Here is a 22,083-nt window from a genome sequence, read left to right as displayed (position 1 = left end):
TTTTTGCAAGCAGTGCTGATAAGGCTGTTCCCCTTCTCTCCTCAAATGGCTCTTTAGCTGGTTCTGAGATGATTTTAATATTATCGAGGGCAGTGATTTTCAAACTAGAGGTGGTGAAGGACCAGGTTGTTTTTTCCCAGAGCAGATCAATACTTCTCTCACACACACTCTCTCTCTCTCTCTCAAAAAAAGTGAAAAATTTAAAAATAACAAAAGAAAAGCCCAAATTAGATGCTGCTTGGGTATTTCAGCAATATCACATTTCTAGCCCAAATGTCTTGATCTCGGACTTCCCAAAACCCAGAACTATGGGAAATAACTCTTTGCTATTTAGGTTCCCCAGACAAGGACATGTTATGTAAGTAGTTTTCCATAAATTCCGTAGGAAAAGAACTTAGCAAAACAAAACTGGTGACGCAGCCAGATAACAACTGAGGTTTGGGAAACTGAGGCCTGCACGAGAAGGTTCCAAGGCCTGTGCTGGGTCGGGAAGCAGCTGGAGTTGGAGGAAGCAGTGTGTGTGGTGGAAGCTCTGCCTCCCAAAGACCCAACAGCAATCTTGCCGATGGAAAGGAATCCCGTAATTGCCCCAGGCCAGTTCCTGCAGCTCCCAGTGGAAGCCACTCAGGGGATCTGATCCTGTAAATATGCAAGATCTGGTCCTTGGATGGGGAGTAGCATCCTAGAAGAGGCTGCCAAAAACTACTGTTCTTCCTACCAGCGCTCAGCCAGGCTAGACCAGGTGTGGTGGCAGCAGCAATGGCCTCATCAGAAGACCCCAGGGACCAGAGAGCCAGCCCCAAAGTCACGGGCCTTAAGACAGATCTGGGCAGCAGTCCAGGCGAGAAGTGGGCCCGCCATTGAAAGGCTGTCCTCACAGCCCATTATCAACTGTGCTTGCGGGAAACAGCTCTCCCTGGCAGCATCCCCATGCTGCCCCAAGCCCCTAGTTCCAACCTAGGAGCTGTCGCCCCTCCAGTGAAGACCTACATCTTGCTCTGTGGTGACAGCCAGCCCCATCTGACCCAGGAGGCCCGCTGGGGGGTGGGCGCCTTGCCCAACTTCATCCCCCAGTCAGCCTACTCTGCCCTCCAGGACACTCCTGAAGCCAAGGGGGGCCCCTTGAAGATGGTGCCTATGAGGTCTTCAGTTTGGGGAACAGTCATGGGCTCGCTCAAAGCCTTCTCCTCCTGGGTCTGTTGTAATGCAGACGAACTGGAAGAGCCTCACCATGGGAGGACGGGGTCAGCAGGCCAGGCTCAAGGTCCAGGGGCTGCCATTCCCAGAGCCTATGCCTCTTTGCCAGGACCTGAAAAATGCCAGGAAGCTTACATTCTTGGAGGAGGGGTATGAGGTATGGGGAGGGGAGGGAAGAAGGGTTAAACAACCAAATAAAAATTATTTTGAACAGTGACCCCCCAAAATCGAGTTTCCATAAAATTTTCTAAATGCTATCCTCTTCATTCTTAGATTTGCAGAGGCACATGAGCCACAGCCCACTCTGTGCAAATCCCTGAGCTAGGCCAGCGAGAGGCAGATGGCTTAAGTGCCTTCCCTGTCCTCAGGGACATTCTCAGCCAGTTGGACAGCTTGATCTGGAAGATGATGCCAGTTGCTGTCCTGTCGACTGAGGCTTAAATGTCACCCCATCTTCATAGTCAGATCTGTGCTGGTGCTCAGCCCCAAGACACGGAAGTACCATTCTGTGTGCAAGAGGTGTCAATGGGCACCTGGGCTATCCAACCCCCTCCCCACGGGAGTCCTGGATGGGTCAGGTACTTTACACACATCGGTCACCCCTCTGCATGCTTGTAACCACCCAGGGAGCTGGCATGGTATACCCACTTCACGGGTAAAAACCCTGAGGTTCAGAAAGATTACTCTCAGCCAGTGAGAGGCAAGCCTGCCCAGGGTTCTGACGCCAGAGCTGGGCTCCCCCACTGCACCGTCATGCCTCTCTGAAATGGCAGGGTTTCCACCTCAGCCGTGCTGGGCGTTAGGAAAGGCATGTCTGCTTTGTGGGGACATTTCTGCGGGCCCCAATAGTTGGGAAGTTGGAATTTCTGGAGGGAAGAGTAGAGTTTGTCAATAGGGAAACTCCAGAAAAATCCCTCCTCCTGCCCACAAGAAAACTCAGCTGTTACTTGACAGCAAAAAGCTACCTCTGCATGGTCTAGGATGAAAACGTTCTTTCCCACAAGGGTTATGGGGACGCTTACCATCCTCTGAAGCACCACAGTATTCCACCAATCATGGAAACCAGAACTCCATAGATTGGAGTCAGAGCTTGTTGCTATGGCAATGAGATAGGCTGCCATGGAAACAAGACAACCTGTCCCGGCCCATCTCTACCCTGAAACAGTTCCCAGGACCTCTCAAATAACCGATACTGCTGTGAGTTCATGTCATCGCATGGCATGGCAGGGGGGCTGTTTTTATTTGGAAGGGCACTGCATCCCCTCAAACACCCTGGGGTATCCCCACCTCAGGGAGAGGGATCGTAAACCCAACACCCATTTCATTAAGTGAATTATCTCCTGCTCCCTGGGCCAGTCTTTCCTTGGTGAAGACTGTGTGGTAGGAAGAAGCTGATGGGTCTGTGAAATCCACTCTTAGCCAGCCTCATTTTACAAAATTCCCGGTGACCCCCCTCATACCCTTCCTCAGAGTCTAGATTAGACACATGGGAGGTGGAAGCATGTGAGTGCATGTGTGTGTCGTTTCAGGGGCAGGAGAGTGAAACTTGTTCTTTGGCATGAGAGGCACACTGTGGGTATGTGAAAGGGGTAACCGCAAGAAACTGTGCGCATGTCTACAGACATGTGTCTGGGTGACCCCGTGTGGGGGGTGGGCCCTTCTAACTACATTTTGGGCCTTATCAGCTCCCACTGCAGCCCAAGTCCCTCCAGGATGTCCATTCTAGCTGACTCAGCAGGCAGCGGGCGGGGGGCGGGGGGGGGGGGGTGGAGAGCTGGGTCTGCCTGTCCCATGCTCCTTGTCCCAGGACTACTGCCTGTGAGACTCTGGGCCTTGCAGTTCTTGGACCAAGTCTTTGGTTTCACGATGCTCCCAGCCTGGCTCTGAGCCCGCCCCCTGGACTGGAGGGAGGGTGCAGGGCAGGTTGGAGGCTGTGAGGGACCATGAGTGTTGCTGGCACCAGGGACTCCCATTCCCCCTCCTTAGACTGCCTGAGTGGGCTGAGAGCTAGGGCACAAGGTTCTCCTGCCCCAGCCCCAGTGCCTCCCCGAGTTCTCCGTGTCATTACTCCTTCCGGAGGATCCACCCACACAAGACAACCCTGGCTGCTTATTAAACTGCATTCTGGGTCTTTCTTTTCCTCTCAAGGCCCCATCTGCTCTCTCTGCTGAGCTCAGTGCCCCATCTAATTGAAAAATTCCTCAGAGGAGCCAGCTGGAGCCTAAGCATGAAGTGGGGAGGGGCACAGGTGGAACAAAGCCACGTCCATTTTTTTTTTTATCTCCTGCTTCCCCATTTCCTTTTTATGAACAGAAGCAGGACTGGGCCAGAGATGTTTCGCTTCCCAACTCCAAGCCTCAACAAGTCCAATTCCCACCTCTTTACCTCCTTCCCTAGGGCAGTGACCATGGCAACTGTTCTCCCCAAGACGAAATCCACGCCTGTTTCAAAGCAGCACGAATCAGGCCTTTCCTGCGACCAGCATTCTCTCCCCCTGCCCTTGTCTTCTGCTGGCCACTCTCAGACTTGGTCTGAACACTGGATCTTCCCAGGGTCATCGCACAGCAAAATGGGATTTGGGGCCATTTTTAGAGAAACCCTGAGCACCACTTGTCTAGAGACACCGCGCCCCTCCCCCACCAAGTCCCTGCCCCCACTCCACACGCCCAGCCATGGGATCTGAAGAGAGATGCAAGCACCAGGCTCCAACTGGATTTATGTATCTCCTGACGTCGTGGGTCTGCTCCACTGGGAAAGGGCAAGTACCACGCAACCCTTCCCTCTGCGTCTCCTTGCTCCACTTCCTTTGACCTCGTGGTGACGCATCCAGGGGCCCGGACGTGGGATCCCAGGGAGCCTCTGTGAGAAAAACTGGACCCCAGGGCTGAGGGGACTTGGGAGATGACCTGATAAGGGTCCCTGCCCACTTTCCCTCCCACCCCACAGCCGAGGGCCCTGGAGAGGAGAGCCTCTCGGGTGGTTCCACCTCCCCTGCCGTCTTCTCCCTACCCTGACACTAGAAATGGCCGAGTAACAGGTCAGAAAACACAGGGCCCTAAAATCCCAGAGCTCTGTTGCAGGTCAGAGCTTACCACCTCACGGGCATTCACTCTGCTGGGCAGTGCTGGCTGCTAGGTATTTCTTACTTAGAACAGACTCTCCTGGCCACTCCTTGGGCCTCATGCTGCACAAATAGGCCTCCCTGGCTCTGCTTCCCTTGGAAAATCCTTCCAGGGCTTTATGACCCCCTGCAACCGAATGGAGAAGGTGGACCAAGAGAAGCACTTGAAAACAGCAAGGAACAGCTGCCTCTTGCCCAGGCTCTGAGCTGGAATGTCAGGAAAACCATGGGAGATTGTTGTTTCTGGACCTGTTACCCTCTGAGGGGGTGATTCTCTTTCCTCTCCTCTGGTCCCCTGCAACACTGGCGTGTAATTTGACTGTGCTTCACATTGTTCTTTCTCTGTCCTGGTGCGGCAATTCACACTTATTCACACTTGTCCCACCACTGCTTTCAGGGCCAGCATCACTGCACACACTGGCAGGAGGCAGGAGGCAGGGCTGTGGGGAGGGGCAGAAGCCTGGGTCCACAGGGGGCGCCTAGACCTGCCGGCAGGACCCCTTGGCCCTGCCGTTGCCATAGAAGAGCTGACTATTGACCTCGAACGTATGTGAGGGTCTGGTACACTGCACTGGATGTCTAAACTACAACTGGGTTAGGACTTAAAAAATGTCTTCTCCCCTCCAGAGAGCTCTGTGGGGTTAGCTGCACTCTCTGCTGCTCAGCCCCTGCTCAGCACCACTCCTGTGAATCCCACTGGCTCTGCCGGTCACCTCTGACACCCACGGCCACAGAGCGGGACTAGCAGCTGCAAGGTGGGGCACTCAGCTTGCCCTTCTCTCAGCTCTCTGCAACCTCAGCTTCCTGCCTGAACAGTGGGTATGCCAGTGCCCACTTCGTAGGGCTGCTGTACTTCCCAGCACACTGCAGGTGCTCAGTAGGTGCTCAGTAAACTGCTGGTGTTGCTAAAGTTCTGATGCAGCTTCCAGGTTGATTCCATCTCCCCACCTGCTCTCTATCCCGGCTCCTTGCTCCTTCTGCTCTAGGGTTAGAAGAGAGGGGAGGGAATGGAAGGATGGGAGGTCACTCACTTTCACTGGCCATGACAGGTCATAATCTTGAGGGGGCCTATTGGTGAGGAAGGAGACAATATCACCCTTGAGCCACTCTCCTGAGATCCCTGACAGACTCTCCATCAGATGAGGCCTCAAGGGGGGACAGGAGAGCTGCTGGGGCAGGACACTCATCACCTGGGCAACTGGACCCACACGTAACACAGGATATGACATGGGAGATGCAAGTGTCCACTCTGCTACTTTCCAGCTGTGACTGAGGGCACACTACTTTTCCCCCTAGGTCTTGATTTCCTCCTGCGTTCCAAGGATACTGGTCCACTCAGCTTCCAGGGCTGAGGTAGACATGGGGAAAAGTCTCCTCCTTCCAGGCCCTTGATTTTTGCCTTGGACTCCTTCCCCTCTCTCACTTGCCTCTGTGATTACTGGACTTGCAGGTCTCACCCCATCACTTCTCAAAGGCTGTGGCTTCTGGCTTACAGCCTTCCTCCACCTGGCACCCTTTGCAATCCCCCCAGGTGACATCACCACCCGCACAGACAGTGAGGGCCAGCACCCCAGCTCCTTGGTTTCCTGAGCATCCTCCTTGCAGGGGCCTCGCCCCACCCCACTCCACTGCAGCCATCCTCCCCCCCATCCTGCTCTGGATTTGTCATTGCAACTGCCTCTCTGAAGAGACTATCTCAAAAGCCCAGGTCTTGACCAGCTCTCTGACTTCCAGCTCTATGCTGTCACAGTTCCCACCACCATGGCTCTTTCCCCTCACCTGTCTGGGTCCTCTGCTTCTTCCAGCTCATCCATCCTGTCCTCTCCTGACTTCCTCTCACGCCCACCTTCTAGTCCACATCTTATCGTTCATTAACACTTTTGCCAGGACCCTAGGTCCCTTTGTCCCCCATCTTTGATCACCACATCTGGCATCAGCCCAGTCCTCTATGACACCAGCCATGTAATTTCCCTGTGTCTGTCCCCAGATAGCCAGGCACTATGGTGGTGGCAGGAGAGGCAGAGAACAGAGCAAACTGGCTTCCTATAAAGTCATGATTTCCAGCCATCTTAATTCCTCCCCCAAATCCCCTTAGTGTTCCTGGTCAGGTTCTTCCCACCTTCCACATTCCATAATTATTTCAAACTTTCACCATCTTCCTCATGCCTCCAAGTCCCCTCCCATTCCCAACTCCAGTAGAAGTCCTTGCTTCCAGAAAACAGTCACCAGACAGAAAGTCCCTCAGCCTCCAATACCAAACAGATAAACTACGGATGCTGCACGTACCCACCTCCCCTCCTGCCCCAGCGTGTCCCACCTGTGTGTGCCTGCCGTCTAGGGAACCCTACTGCACTGGGCACCCCTTCCTCTCAAAGGAGACCTTTCTATGCCTTTAAATAGAGTCAGCCCCCTCCCACCATTAGAAAGGGGGAGAAAAGAGGGGCAGTGGGAGAGGAGAAGAAAAAGGAAGGAAAAAGAGGAGGGGAGGAAGAAAGAGAGAAGAGAGAGAGAAACCCCCTCGCTTTGTCCTCATTCCCCTCCAGTTATCACCTCCTTTCTGTATAGCCCAACTTCTCAAAATAGCTGCTGAACTTCGTGCACTGCTCCATCCCTGGCTGGATTCTGGCCACCTGTACCACCGGAACAGCTCCACGAACAGTACCCATGGCTACGTGTCTAGGTTTTAATCTATCTCCTCTGCCCTGGTGGCAGCCCCACCACTGCTCACCATCCCTCCATACCGTTCTCCTCCCTCTCTCCAGGGACACCTATGTTTCCTCCCACCTTCTGGCCTCTTCTCTTTGGTGTTCTTTGCAGACTCTTCTTCCACCGCTGGTCCATTAAAGCTTGGAGTCTGGGCCTTCTTGTTCTCCACCCTCTTCCCTGGCTACTTTCATTCCTATCCATGGCATCAGCTACCAGTCACAAATAACGCACAAATCTCTCACCCAGGTCCATGCATGCACCTGCCATCTAACATCACTCCTGGGATATCTCAAAGGAACCCCACTCTTAACAGGTTCTCAAACTCATGGGCTCCCCAACCTGCTTTCCTTCCAGAATTCTGGTTCTCTTCCATTGTACCCCCTCTTTCACCAGGCATCCAGCATCTCCCTTACTCCTCATACCCAACCCACCACCCAGTCCTGCAGATTTTATTTCCTAAATTTCTCTCGGCTCCATCCGACCTTCTCTGTCTCCACCATGCCCACCATGCTGGTTCAAGCACCACGGCTCCTGGAACTGGTGTAGCCACATGACTCCAGCCCGTTCCCAAGTCCTTGCTAGACCACACTGTCACCAGTGTTTTTGCGAACATATTTAATTACATCATCAGTCTCTCCTTCACCTCTGCACCCACTGCTTTTAGGATAAACATAGCATGGAGTTCAAGAACTTTTACGGTTTGACACTCTCATCAGCTACGTAATGAGCTCTAGGTCATACTGCCTAAATTTATGGGCTGACTTCATCACTTATTGTCAGTGTGACCCTGAGCAAATTACTTTCTGAACCCTCTATATCTTGATTTCCTCACCCTTAAAATGGAGTAATAATGGTACTTCCTCATAAGATTGTTATAAGAATTAGACGCATGAAGCACTTACTTAAAACGGTGCCTAGCAGACATCAGTATGCACGCAGTAAGTGCTAGACCTCCTTCTCCTCTGCCTCCCCAGCCCCACCACCCACCTCACTCCCTCTCCTCTCTGTTTAGCCAAACTGTCTCTTAATCTGAGGCCCTTCTTTTCACCACAGTCCCTCTCTCCTCAGGGCCTTTGCGCATGTATTCCCATTGGAACTCTTTTCTTCCCCTCTTCAGCTATTCAGTGCCTGCTGGTGCAACCTTCAGATCACAAGTAATTTCCTTGGGGGAACCTTCCCGGAGTTCCTTGGCTGGTACTGGTCATTGTTAGTACATTAGGTTGGCCCAAAAGTTTGTTTGTTTGTTTCCATAAGGTAGTTCTAGTGGCATTTACTTGTCTTTAACTTCATTCAAAACAATTCTGTTAGATAGTATTGTGACAGCTGTCACATCAGTGGGCATTTAAAAACTATCAAAATTGGTGACTTTTTTGTGTAGCCACTTTAACACTGAAGATGGAAGAAAATGTGCAACATTTCAGCATACTATGCTTTATTATTTCAAGAAAGGTAAAAACACAACTGAAACACAATAAAAGACTTGTGCAGTGTATGGAGAAGGTGCTGTGACTGATAAAACGTGTCGAAAGTGGTTTGTGAAGTTTCATGCTGGCAATTTCTCACTGGATGATGCTCCACGGTCAGGTAGACCGGCTGAAGTTGATAGTGATCAAATCGAGACATTATTTGAGAACAATCAATGTTATACCACACGGGAAACAGCCGACATACTGAAAATATCCAAATCAATAGTTATTAGTGAAAATGAACAATGTGCCTTTTATTTTATGGAAAAAACTAAATGGACTTTTTGGCCTATCCAGTATTTTATGTTTGCATTGTGGTGAGACCACTCTGTCTCCACAAGAGCAGAAACCATGTTTATTTTTGCCACCTTTGTGACTCCAGCATCTTGAAATGTGTTTGACAAAACAGAAACGCTCTGTGAATATTTTCCAATGAATGAAAGAGCACAGAAACCTCTAGGATTCTTAATAAAGTCAATCTGACAAGACCAATCCATTGCCAGCCACCATGCCTATAAATTCTTCCGTTAGAGTTTACACCAAGACATACCAAATTCTCCTATCATTTGGTGAGGGTGTTATAATTTTGGAGGCCCAAACATTCATCAGTAGACACGTTAGCAACAGAGATGAGCTCCTCTGATTAAGTCTTTACTGTCTGCCCTGGCCTGTGTGGCTCAGCTGGTTGGAGTGTTGCCCCGTTGCCCAAAAGGTTGGCAGTTGGATTCCCAGGCAGGGCACGTACTTAACTTAGGTTGTGGGTTCTATCCCTGTTCAGGGAGCATACAGGAGGCAACCAAGAGATGTTCCTCTCCCCCCCTCCTTCCTCTCTCTCTAAATATCAATGGACATATCCTTGGGTGAGGATTCAAATAATAAATACAATAAAACCTATAGAGGGAACATTTTTAAAAAGGCTTCACTGCCCACAGTTGGTGCAGAGAGTGCTCTGTACTCTGAAGACACAGAACAAATACTACAGTGTCCGAGTGGGAAGGCACCCTGGGGCGACCAAGCATCTGCTTCATTGCACATATTTAGGAACTGGGACCCAGAGAGGGGAAAGAAGGGGCCCAGTGTCACACAGCAAGTTGTGGTAGAGTCGGAACAAGAAGTTGGAAAAGCAGCTGCCCCACCTCACTCTTCTGCTGAAGCCTCCCCAAGCCGCTGAGAGCTGCCCTTCCCTTCCATCAACACTAGGTCCACAGAAGACAGGGCCCCCGCCTGCAGTTCTCTGCTTCCTGAGGGCCATGCTAGGCGCACTTCCCCATGGCCGCTGTTGACAGGCACCTGGAAGGTGGCAGCAGGGAGGTCTGGGCCTCAGGGAACAAGCCAGGAGGAGTCACCCATGTTGCAGATGGGAACACTGAGATGCGGTCTGGCAGAAGCCAGCTGAGGCATAGCCAAGGTGAACACAGAAGTTTCGAGGGCATGGGGGTGGAGCCTCGCTAGGGGTTGGAAGCTCAGGTTGTATGCCAATCCCAGCCCTGACTTTGCTCATGAGCAGGGCTGTTTCTCACTGGCCTCTGTCCCCTCTGGGGGTCCAGGGCCAGGTCAAGTCCGCGCTGCTGCCGTCACTGGGTGCAACAGTGCGTTCCCACAGCCCCACTTCCTCTAGCTCCTCCGCTCCATGTGGGAAACCTGCTCACCCTTCACCCACCTAGCTCAGTCCCATGGGTGGTTTACTACTGGATGCCCTGCCATCTGCCCCAGGGCAATAAATCAGGGCAGAGCAGAACTGCCACCGTCCCAAGTGTGGAGAGTATAAAAGAAGGGTTCTGGGAGCCACAAGGCTTCAGTGGATCCCCAGGAGAGCCAGAGGCCCAGAGGAAGCATGGACGGAGGGAGCAGAATGCCTCACTGGGGCCTCCTGCTGGTGCTCTGGGGCTCCTGCACCTTCAGTCTCCGCATGGACGCTGGCGCCTTCCCACGGTAACTGGAGTGAGGTGGGGTGGCAGGGGCGTTCGGGTTTCCACCTTCCTAGTAGTCCTGCCTTTCAGATATGTGATGTCATCCGGTCCACACAACTAGCTGGGTGGGGAGGTATAGTCCCACTCGGAGAGGTCAGGCCACTCGTCCAATGTCACACAGCCAGTAGCAGCACTAGTCAGGCCTGGAAACTGCCTTTTGCTTCCTGCACAGAGCACCACACTAGGTGCTGTGGGGGACTCGGGGAGGGTTAAGACAGGCCTGCAAGCTCCTCTTCTGACTCTTAGGAAGGGTGTGCTTTGGTGAAGTCTGCTAAGGAGGAAGCACGAGACAGTGCTTAAATACAAGGCTCCCAGAGCTGAATCGTCTTGGTTTAAATCCTGCTGCACCAATAGAACTACTGTTACCAGCTCTGGAACCAGGGGCCAGTTACTTAACTTCTCCAGGTCCCAGTTTACCATTTTTACAATAGGGGTAATAGCAGCACCTACTTCACTGGAGCTGCTTTGAAGATTTAGTGACATAGCCCTCAGCATGATGCCAGTGCTCGGGCAAAACCCAGCTAAACCCAGCTGTCGTGGTGCTACAGCGTGGGTTGTCACAGAGGTCAAAAGACAGGCTTAAGCAGCCCAGAGGAGGGAGGAGAAAGACTAGCTCACATCCATATGCAATGCCAGGCTCTGGGGGAACAAGCAATCCATTAGGGCCACAACAGGGAGGGGCAGAGTGGGACAGGGCCCCGTGGAGAGAGGGGTTTCTGTTTGGGGAGTGCAGAGGGGCCAGAAGATCTTAGGTAAAAGGTCAGGTTTTACTGAAAGTAATAGTTGCTAAGCCTGTAAAACACTTAGGGTTTCACAGGATTGTTCCCTATATCTTATCTCAAATCATCCTGCCAACAATCCCATTTTACAGGTGGGGACACTGAGGCTCAGAGAGGTCACACGGAGGCCAAACCTCGATGCGCACTGCGCCTTTTGTTTCCAAAGCCTCTTCCCTGCTCCCGGGCTCCCAGAGAGTAACTGGGTTTAGGGGCATGGGGTGAGAAGCTGGGGGCGTCCCAGCAGCAGGTAACTGGGTGCAGCCTCTACCCCCAGGGTAAAGGCAGAGAGAGGTAAAAAAAAAAATTCTCCCTTGTTCTCTTCAAAAAGAGAAGGAAACTTGGATGGGGCCAGGAGTGAAGAGGGCGTCAGGACTTTGGAGCCCAGCTATAGGGATTTTTGCCACCCGCTACGGGGTGAACATTATGCCAGATGCTTTGGGAGACCTGAACACAGGACTCCATATTCTCAGGGCACTTTCATGGCCTTTTACATCCACAATTTACATGTATTGAGCTGTGGGCAGCTCATTTAATTTGTGCAGTCATTCTCTGAGGTAGGTGTTACCATTAAGTCCCTTTGTAGAGAGGAGTTCACGGGGGCTCAGACAGGACCCAGAGAGGATGAGCAGGTTGCTCAGAAGTACGCAGGGAGTGAGGTCCCCACCACCACTGTGCTCACCACCAGGCCACACCACCTCTGTGAGCAGTGCTGGCGGCGAGCACCTGGGGAGCACGGGGAAGGAGCCCGGGCACAGGTGAGGCCAGCATGAGCGGGAGAGCATGGGCGGGTGTCCTGGAAGTGAGGGTGAATGCTGGGCTTTGAAGAATTGAAGGGTGAGAGAACTGTGGGGCTGGGAAGGGGAGGAAAGGAGCTCTCTGAAAGGAGAACACTGAAAGTGAAGGTCTCGAGCGGAGGCTGTTCAAATAGTGGGAAATGCACCCTCTTCGGGGTCAAGCCTTCCCTGCTCCTCCGTGTCCCCATCTGTAAAATGGGAATAATAAAATTACCCACCTTGTGGAATGGCTGAGAATCAAATAAGATCATAACCACAAAAATACTTGTTGAACAGCAAACTGTGACATATGACAGGTCATGTCCGTTAAAATATCACACTGACAGGCATATGAAACAGGACTTCCATGTGGAACATAAAAGTGGGATTCATACCCATGGGCTTAATGGGGTGTGTAGAATGGGGGAGACTGTGAGCACAGGAGGGCTGGCGGCTGAGGGATCCTCTGTCAGCTGGACTGCAACCCTGGGACCCCCTTTTGCCCACTAACAGTGGGAGGCTTTGGCAAGCAGCCTTCACATCAGAGCACGGGGGCCCTATGGGGGCAATGCAGGCCACGCTGCTGGGAGTCCCCGTTCCAGCTGAGCCACCTCATCCCATGGACCGCCACTTCCCCCTCACTGAGGACAACCCTAGTCTGCAGTTGTCACGAGGACTACGTGTGCTGCGAGTTTTTCAGGTCTCTAATTCTGCCTCCCAAAGGTGGTAGGGAGGTCTCAGGAAGAGGCCAAGGGACTGGGGTTAGCCTCAGAAAGGCACATCTTTCCAAGGACAGGGTGCACAGGCATTCTAGAGATGAACCTCTCTGCCCTCTCGTCCTCTGCCCTACCCAGTTCCTTGGTCCACTGCACCCGACTGTCCTGGCTGGGCACCTGCCCTGGTCATTGCCATGGAGCCCCTCAGGCTGCTGCGGGTGTCTGCTGCCACCTACAGGCCCCTAGTGGCACTGCCTCCTTCTGTCCAGCTGGAGGGGGCACTCCCACCCAGCCTGATCTAGTTAGAGGGACTATCATTGTATTTCCTTCTGTTGCCTCCTGTCCCGGGCTCCTTCAGTGCAGCAAGGACCTTTATCTTTATATCTCTAGTCTCCAGCTCGTTGCAGGCATAGAGGAAGTGTTCGACATGTGGTTATGAAATGAATGAACGAATGAACGAACAGCCTTGCCGTGATCAAAATTAGACAACAGGAGGAAGGCAGTTGAGGGGTATTTAATACTAGTGCAGGTGGCTCACGGAGGTTTGTAAATTCTTCTTCAGAGGCCTAAGGGCACAAGAGTCATTCTTAGGTGCTTGGGCCTCCGTTAGGGGTTATGGTCTTAGATGCTCCAGGGACTCCCATTATTGTAGGGGAGTACAGAGTTCCTCTCTTTTTCACTCTTCGCTCTGGGCCAGAATCTTCCTCAAGAAAATGCCGTCAGTCCGGGAAAGCCTGAAGGAGCGCGGCGTGGACGTGACCAGGCTCCGGGCTGAGGGGAGCCAGTTCTCGGAGAGACTCTCCTTCAGCAACAGCACGTCCCCCGTGGTCCTCACCAACTACCTGGATGTGAGTGCCCTTGCTCCTGTGCTCGCCTTTCTCTCTTGGGCCTAGGGCTTTGTCCGCTCCTTCTGGGCTCTTTGACTGAGTTGCTGCGGAGCACTAAGCACACTACCAAATTCCCATTTTGCAGCTGGAAAGCCTGAGACACAGAGGGCAGGTCAGGTGTGGAACTCAGGTAGTCAGGTCCAGGAGTCACTGGTGGGTAGGAAGGGTGTGATGGGTAGGAGGAGAGGTGTGAGAGTGTGTATGTGACCTTATATGCAGGTTTCCGTGACCAGGCTCAGCACAAACCACTGCTTACCGAGTCCGTGCTTCCTCAAGGGGTGGGGACCTTCCTACTTCGTTTCCAGTACGTTCATTTTGCCCTCTTGTCTCACTTGCTGGAAGTCACAGAGAGTGCCAAGCCTCCCATCGCAGGCTGTGTGAGCTGCCTAATTTCACCCTGAGTGCCAAGGGGGTATCAAGCCAGACCCTAAGGCCCAGACTCCCCAAGTGTCTCCAGCTGCCTCTTTCTTCCATCCCTATAGACCCAGTACTACGGCGAGATTGGCATCGGCACCCCACCCCAGACCTTCAAAGTCATCTTCGACACGGGATCGGCCAACCTCTGGGTGCCCTCCACCAAGTGCAGCCCTCTCTACACAGCCTGTGGTGAGCCCCAGACCCCTGCCTGCCCTGCCTGGGCAGCCCTGCCTCACGTGCGGCTAAAACCCACCTGCTGCCACTGGCGTGCCTTCCTGTTTACCTCTGTCCCTGCTGCCCCTGAGAGGAGAGAGGAGAGGGTCCTTCCCCGCCCCCCACCATGAGGCCATCCAGGTAGAACAGCAAGAACAGCTTCAGGACCCCCCAGGAGGCCATTTCGACCCTTCCTGAGGCCCCCCAGGCACTTGGGCTCTTTCAGCTCTACCCTCAGTCAACAACTTATTGAGGGCCTACCATGACCAGAATCTTCTCCTTACCCCAGTGTTAGAATTACTTTAAAATGCTTCATTTGAGACAAAATTCTCAGACATAGGCACATAACAGGGCCCAAGAAACACAGTCCCTGATTGGTAAAACACCTTTTTCCAAGCCTCCCACTGACCTCAGGACCACCTCATCCCTGCACCTAAGTCCTTAACCACTCAGGCCGCACCCACACGCACCTGCCTTCGAGCCCCCTGTCTGGACCTCTCCGGGACAGACCTCAGCCTTTTCCCTCTGCCAGAGATTCACAGCCTCTACGACTCCTCGGAATCCTCCAGCTACATGGAGAACGGGACTGAATTCACCATCCACTACGGATCCGGAAAGGTCAGAGGCTTCCTGAGCCAGGACACGGTGACTGTAAGTGAGACCAGCCCGGGTCATCTGACCCCCTGCTCTTCTTGTCCCCAGACCTTTCCTGCCACTCTAGGGTCCATACGTGGGGAAGGTGTCACCCAGTTCACCTTGGGGTCTGGGGACAGGCTCTGCCACTGGACAGAGCAAACCTGAGCTCCTGGCTCCACGCTGGGTGGTTTATAGAGGCTTCTGCCTCTGACTCGCACATGGGGTTTGTCTGAGCCCCACAGCCTCCAGTCAAGTAGCCTGCCTGGGGTCCCCTGCTCTGACTGAGCCTTCATCAGACCCTAGACTGGGGTCAGGGTCAGGGTCAGCAGTACTGTTGGCATTGTGGTCAGGGGCAGTTTTTGGGCCAGGCATAGATAGGTTCTAAGGTCATAGTTAAGGCTAGAGTTTAGGATTAGCAGGGCCTGGTTTTTCTTTTCCATTTAGGCCTGTGTCTGACCCTTTCCCCATTCTAGGTTTTCTCCAGCCCCTGCTGTGTCAGAGTTAGGGAAGGGCTACTCATGGAACCTGAGAGGAAATCAGTGTGGACCCTTGCCCCTCTGTAGAGTCAGGGGAAAGGAGCATAGAAGGCAGGCCTGGCTCTGCTGAAAAAACCCCTTAGCCCGCAGTGGGGTTGGGGCACTGAGACCCAGTCCCGCTGAAGCGAAAGCTGGGCCTCTGGGGAGGAGGTGCAGGAGCTCCCGAAATCTTGACAGTAGCACCTTCTCAGTCTCTGCCGCTTCCAGTCACTGGGCAACTTCAGTTCTCTGTAGACCCAACAGCCTAAATGCATATTAGGAATCAGGATACGTGTGGGGGTTGGTGAAATGGTCTTACCCCAAATTGCTATCGCTGGAGCATGTGCATCCCTAAGGGCCCCAGTCTGGAAGCCTAGACTAGACCCGGGCGGTGAGTGGGCAGAGGGCTTGGTCTCCTCTGGTCCTTCCTCCCACAGGTGGGTGGAATCGAGGTGACCCAGACGTTCGGAGAGGTGACGGAGCTGCCCTTGATGCCCTTCATGCTGGCCAAGTTTGACGGTGTCCTGGGCATGGGCTTTCCTGCCCAAGCCGTTGCGGGGGTCACCCCCGTCTTTGACCACATCCTCTCGCAGAGGGTGCTAAAGGAGGATGTCTTCTCTGTCTACTACAGCAGGTGGGCCTGGACTCCGGGGCAGGGGAGGGGAGAGGAAGGAGGCAGGGGAGCTGGCAGAGTATGAGGAGTGCTGGAGCAGAATTTTGATGTTTTCACAATTAGGTGGTATTCAATCTGTATGTGGAGCTGCACTATCCAATATGGAAGCCACCTCTTAAATTTAAATAAGTTAAAATTAAATAAAATTGGGCATTCAGCTCCTTAGTTGCACTAGCCACATTGCAAGTGCTCAGCAGCCCAGAGGCTACTGGCTACCACATTGGATAGTATAAACATAGAGTATTTCCATCATCATAGAAAGTTCTGTTAGCGCTGCTCTAGAACAAGAGGGGAATGTGGGGTGGGGTCATGGGATGTAAGGCACTGCTGTGACCTGTGAGGGTCCCTGGTTCGTCTCTCACACACAGGGAGCTGACGGCATTCATTCATAATTCCTCCGTTTATTTGCTTATTCTATGATTCAATAAATGCTGGGCACCTATGTGCCAAGCACCGTGCGAGGTGCTGAGGGCATCGCCACAAACACAATGTACAGGACAGAGTCCTGCGCTCGCAGAGCCTGCAGTCTGGCAGGGAGGACACGGAACATGGTGACTTGGCGAACAGCAGCAGCGGCAGCACAGGCCTGAAGCTGTAGGGGCTTTTCAGCTCCAGGCTGGGCTTCTGTGCAGGTCAGCCAGACTTGGGGAAGCCATTGCCAGCTGTGTGGTCTGCTCTAAATGGTTGGGTTTAGAAAGATGGTGTGAGCTAGAGACAAGGGTCATAAGGGCAAGGACACCAGGCCAGTGGCAGTGAGGATGCAGGGGGAGGGTTAAACTCCAGAGAAACCTCAAAGGTAACATGAAGGAGTGTCTGGTTTGGTGAGAGAAAGGGAAGCACTGAGGAATGGCTACCAATGGGCTCTGCGGCTGGTGAGCCGGTTTAGAAGTGGAACAAGGCCAGACAGCAAGGAGTTCAGAGGTGACTGTGGGGATCAGAAAGTGAAGGGCAGATGCAGGCTGCCCTGAGAAGTTCATGCGTGGGGGGAATGTTAGGTAGGGGGCAGGCAGAGGTGAAGGAGAAGCAGAGGAGGGTGGGCACTTTTAAATGCTGGAGGATGCCCAAGCATGCTTGCGAGTAGAGGAGAAGGCAATGGAAAGCACCAGGCTGAAAATGTGGGGAAACAGATGACGATGGAGGAGGGCACAGGAGCCAGGAGACCACGGAAGGGAGGAGGATCCAGCAATGAGAAGGCAACTTTGTTGACAGAGGCAACATCCAGAGAGATACTGAAGTATTGGGAGAAGGGCAGAGGGAACTTCTGCTAGCACACACACGTGTGCTAGATTTGTAAAAATGCAATTAATCACACTTACACAAATAGCATGTGCATAGCTACACACCTGTGTACACAAAAGCATGTACACATGCCTCTTGTTATGAACGTTGGAAACCCTATCACACACACACACACAGAGGAAACCAGCCCCCAGGTAGGCCCTGAGCCATAGGAGTCACGGTGCAGAATGGTGGAGAGGAAGGCAAAGGGGATCCACTTCAGACTGGGCCCCAGGGGCCCTGGCTCCCATCCCCAGTCGCCCCACTCAGTGCCTGGATGACTTCAGGCAAGTGACTTCACCTCTTGGTACACCCTTGCCCGAGGGGCAAGAAAAGTGCCGAATACCCACCCTGCCCAACATCAAGCTAGTGAGGCTCTCCTGAAACAAAAGCTTCCTTTCTGCTGTGTCTCTTTTTCTGCAGAAATTCCAAGTAAGGAGACGAAACTCCCCCACATGACCCTGAACTTCCAGAGCGCCTGGCCCAGAATCACACCCGCCACCTGCCCAAAACTCACCTCACAGGCCCAGTCTCTGATGGACACTGACGTACTGGGTCCCTCCTTCCTGCTCTCCTCCTGCCCGTGCCCTCCCACCCCCACCTCCACCCCCACCCAACAGCTTCCCTGGGTCCCCTCCAATGTACCTGTTCAACTCAACACAAACCAAGTGAAGGTGGGGCCAGTTTGTGTCCTGTTTGCATTCTGGCCTGTCCTGGTGCCTGTTCTTTCCTGTGACCTCATAGGGATGCTTCATCAGGTGCAGCTGGACTATCATCAGGGAACCTCCACGGGCTGGGCTGCGTGAGGGGCAAGAAAGGTGGAGAAGCGGCAAGTGCTGCAGCTTGCCAGCCTTGCCAGCCTTGCCTTCCTGGGCCCCACCTGCACTGGGGCCAGCTCCGCTTGTTGTTCGGGTTGATATTTCACCAAGAACTTCTGATCTTTCCTTTAGGAATTCCCACTTGCTGGGGGGAGAGATTGTGCTGGGAGGCAGTGACCCCCAGTATTACCAAGGGAATTTCCACTACGTGAGCATCAGCAAGACTGGCTCCTGGCAGATCAAAATGAAAGGGTCAGATCTCCCTAACCCTTCCCACTTTCCCCAAATGCTGCTGCTGTTAAGGGTGGGAGGGGGAACGGGCAAGGTTGCCATCCTGCCCTCTCTCCAATGCAGCGACTTCTTAAGGCGCAGCCCACATTTGCTCTCTGCCTGCTCTGTCCCAGGGTGGGGAACACTGACACGGGAGGGGCGGAAGGGAGGGGCCTACGGAGAGAAGGTGGAGGGTCCAAGCACACGCTGAGGGAGGGGCCAGTGCCTTTCCTCCTCCAGGTCCTGCCTTATCCATCCTTCGCTGCATCATTGGTCCACCTGCATGGCTTTCCATCTGCTGCCCTCACTCAGAAAAGCTGTGCAGGCTGGTGGTGCCTCATCAGCCTTCTGTCTTCTGTCTGTCTGTCTGTCTGTCTGACTATGGCCTCTCCTAGGGTGTCTGTGAGGTCAGCCACCTTGCTCTGTGAGGACGGCTGCATGGCAGTGGTGGATACTGGCGCCTCCTACATCTCAGGTCCCACCAGCTCCCTGAGGCTGCTCATGGAGACCCTGGGGGCCAAGGAGCTGAGCACAGATGAAGTAAGAACCTAGAGAGGCAGTGCCGGGGAAGAAGAGTGCTAATGTGTCCAGAACCCTAAATCTCCCCAGGCAGCATTAGGTCCCAAACGAGGCCGTTCCAGGCCTCTCTTCCTCACCTCTCACACTCTTCAAATGTGGCTGGTTTCACCCTGGGTGGGGGCAGGCCACAAGCTGGAAGGTTTCCCACACTCAAAGGGCCTCCCTTAACTCTCCCCGCAGTACGTCGTGAACTGTAACCAGGTGACCACACTCCCTGACATCTCCTTCCACCTCGGAGGCAGAGCCTACACGCTCACCAGTGCAGACTACGTGTTACAGGTGAGGTTCCAGTCTGCACCCTGCAACAGGCAGGAAGGGTGGGCAGGAACCTTCAAAAAGGGACAAGTCATGTGACAGATTACCTACTAGGCCAGCAATTCTCAAACTTGGCTGTCAGAGTTGCCCGGGAGCATTGAAAAATCCCAATAGCAAGCCACATCTCCTCCCTATTAAATCAGAACCTCTGGGGGTGGCACCTGGGCATCAGTGTTGTTAAAGCTTCCCAGGTGATTCCAATGTGCAGCCCAGTTTAGGAATCATTGTGCTTGGCTCCTTATCTCCATTTCCATCAATGCTCCTAGTAATGCTATGCTCCTGTACTGTAATCCCCCTTTTACACTCAATAGACTTAGGGATGTTAAATAACTTGCCTAGGATCAGAAGCTCTGCCAGACACTAAGCTCGTAATGCTGTGCCTGCTGCACTGTGTGCCCAGTGTCTAGCATAGTGCCTACATCCAGGAGGGGCGCTTCCATCGTGAGTTGAAAGAGCCAGAATGTAATGGAGGTGCAGTGTGGAGAGGGTGGGGGGAGAGGGATATTGTTAAAGAGGCTCCCTAGGGTCAGGCAAAGTGAGGGCAGAATAGTCATGTGATGGGCAGTGGGGAAACCATGTTGCTTCCCTCCAGGACCCCTACAGTAATGATGACCTGTGCACACTGGCCCTCCACGGTCTGGACGTGCCACCGCCCACTGGGCCTGTCTGGGTCCTGGGCGCCAGCTTCATCCGCAAGTTCTACACAGAGTTTGATCGGCGTAACAATCGCATTGGCTTTGCTTTGGCCCACTGAGGCCCTCTGCTGCCCCAGCAAGGGCGGCAGCCCTAGCCCAGAGCTGAGACCGCCCCTGGCCAGTGCTTGTGTCCTTGTGTTGGAGTACAGGGCATGGAGCTCCTTGTAGATCATTGACCTGCCCCAGCACCAGCTCTTCCCTGCTTTGAGGACAAACAGAATAAAGATTTCATGTTCATAGCCCTATTGCACCTGGGTCCACTAGGGTTTGAAACAGAGGGAGGGGCAACCACGTGATCACGTGCAGACAGGAATGTGGTGCAGAAAGACAAACACATTCACCTGATGCCTGAAGGCTTAAACAGACTTGTTTACACAAACTTGGGTGGGAAGTTTGCAGACAGCCGGCCCCTTGCCCCCTCCAGCCCCCGAAGGACCAAGGCTAATGCTGTGACATTACGCTGTGGGTCAGAGAGATGCTCACTCCCAGCTCATGGAAGCCAGCTCCAGGCTCAGGCTCTGCACTGCTGTGCTAGCCTGAAGTGGCAAGTGCTGTAGTTGCCAGCCTTGCCTCTCCAATAAGGCAGACACCAAACAACCACCCCTACACCCCAACAGAGCCACTTACAGTGCAGTCCAAGGCACCATCACCTAAAAATGTGGCACACCAGAGATCTGATTGATACTCCCTTTTTACATGTAGGGACACTGAGGCTCAGAAAATGGAAGGGATTTGGCTGAGATCACTCAGTGGAATGTGAAAAATCAAGGCTGAGACCCAGCCCATCAGACTCAGGCCTTAAGGCAGGGGGCATCAAACTCATTTTCACCAGGGGCCACATCAGCCTTGTGGTTGCCTTCAAAGGGCCAGATGTGATTTTAGGGCTGTATAAATGTAACTACTCCTTAACTGGGGACAAGGAGCTCGGTGCTGCCACTGATACAAACATGGTGCCGGGCCGCATAAAACAAGGTGGAGGGCCGCATTCGGCCCGTGGGCCTTGTGTTTGCCACCTGTGCCCTATAGGCTTTCTACCTTCCCACATGCAGATGACCTTGACCTGGAAAGCCCCCAACACCCTGGCATGGGGCCATGTTCCTAGGCACACAGACTCACTGCTCACTGCATCTCATGGACTTGAGACAAGCTGAAGTCTTCTCCCAACTCCTACCCCTTGGGCTGTCTGCAGGGTTATCTAGCTCTGCAAACAAAGGCAGCCCCCACTTGAATCCACTGATTCTGTCCCTCTTCGTGGTAGCTGCTCATCCATCTTTTGACCAAAAAGAGTGAGGCACTGAGTAGCCCAACCAGCACTCAGCAAACTTCACACCTGTAGAGTGGCAGCCTCTGGAGGCTGAGTGGAATCCCAGGGCTCCTCCACGGCAGCATTCCTGCATGGGCAGCGTCGTTCCGCAGAGCCAAGAGCGGGATTCTTTGACTTTGTTTGCCTGCCTGGCTTTACTTTCTTACTGCAGAAAGAAGGGTGGGAGTCAGTGTCCTTTCTAACTCCACATCCTGGGGCTCCCTGACCTTAAGTATGCAGCTTTTCCCCATCATCTCCTACACTGTCCAATATGATAACCACACAGGGCTATTTACATTAAAATTCCATTGTCATCCTAATCATATTTCAAGTGCTGGATACACACATGTGGCTAGTGGCCACTGAACTGGCCAACACGATATATAACATTTCCATAACCACAAAAATTCCTCTGGGCCGAGCTCAGAGATGGATTCTGACAGCAATAATGATTGGGTCTTGTGACTGAGGGATTCCTCAACAGGACAAAGGGACAACTTGGGAAAATAGTAAGGACTTTTCTGGGTGGGGCAGTGAAAGCTCTCCCAGGCTAATAACTAGTGAGATAACTCATTAGCACACCCTCCTCTAACATGCATCACCCAATGTTCCTTTTCCATAGCCAGTGTGTGTGTGGGGGGGGGCGGTATTTCCCTGGGGGCCTCCGTACAAGGAACCGCCACTGAGATGTGGTAGGGGCCTCAGAGCCTTTTCCAGGAGCTCAGGGACTGGACGCAGAGAGGTAGGCACATGTGG

General features: G+C 53.2%; 1 protein-coding gene across 2 annotated transcripts; it reads left to right on the top strand.

The window, feature by feature from the left end:
- The first annotated feature begins 10,305 nt into the window (after positions 1-10,305).
- On the top strand, positions 10,306-20,263 carry REN (renin). 2 transcript variants are annotated; one of them, XM_036015445.1, is made up of 10 exons: positions 10,306-10,422; positions 13,426-13,576; positions 14,098-14,221; positions 14,778-14,896; positions 15,834-16,030; positions 17,771-17,779; positions 18,298-18,417; positions 18,831-18,975; positions 19,195-19,293; positions 19,922-20,263. In XM_036015445.1, the coding sequence occupies exons 1-10, from the start codon at positions 10,325-10,327 to the stop codon at positions 20,081-20,083; spliced, it is 1,224 nt and encodes a 407-aa protein (XP_035871338.1). In that variant the 5' UTR covers positions 10,306-10,324; the 3' UTR covers positions 20,084-20,263. The 2 variants fall into 2 exon arrangements, with proteins under 2 accessions (XP_035871338.1, XP_035871339.1); XM_036015446.1 differs by lacking the exon at positions 17,771-17,779.
- The last annotated feature ends 1,820 nt before the right edge of the window (positions 20,264-22,083 follow it).

The sequence above is a fragment of the Phyllostomus discolor genome, chromosome 14 (assembly GCF_004126475.2).
Source record: "Phyllostomus discolor isolate MPI-MPIP mPhyDis1 chromosome 14, mPhyDis1.pri.v3, whole genome shotgun sequence".
Lineage (NCBI taxonomy): Eukaryota > Metazoa > Chordata > Mammalia > Chiroptera > Phyllostomidae > Phyllostomus > Phyllostomus discolor.
The sequence above is the reverse complement of the archived record's forward strand: the minus strand, read 5'-3'. Positions and strand labels throughout refer to the sequence as shown.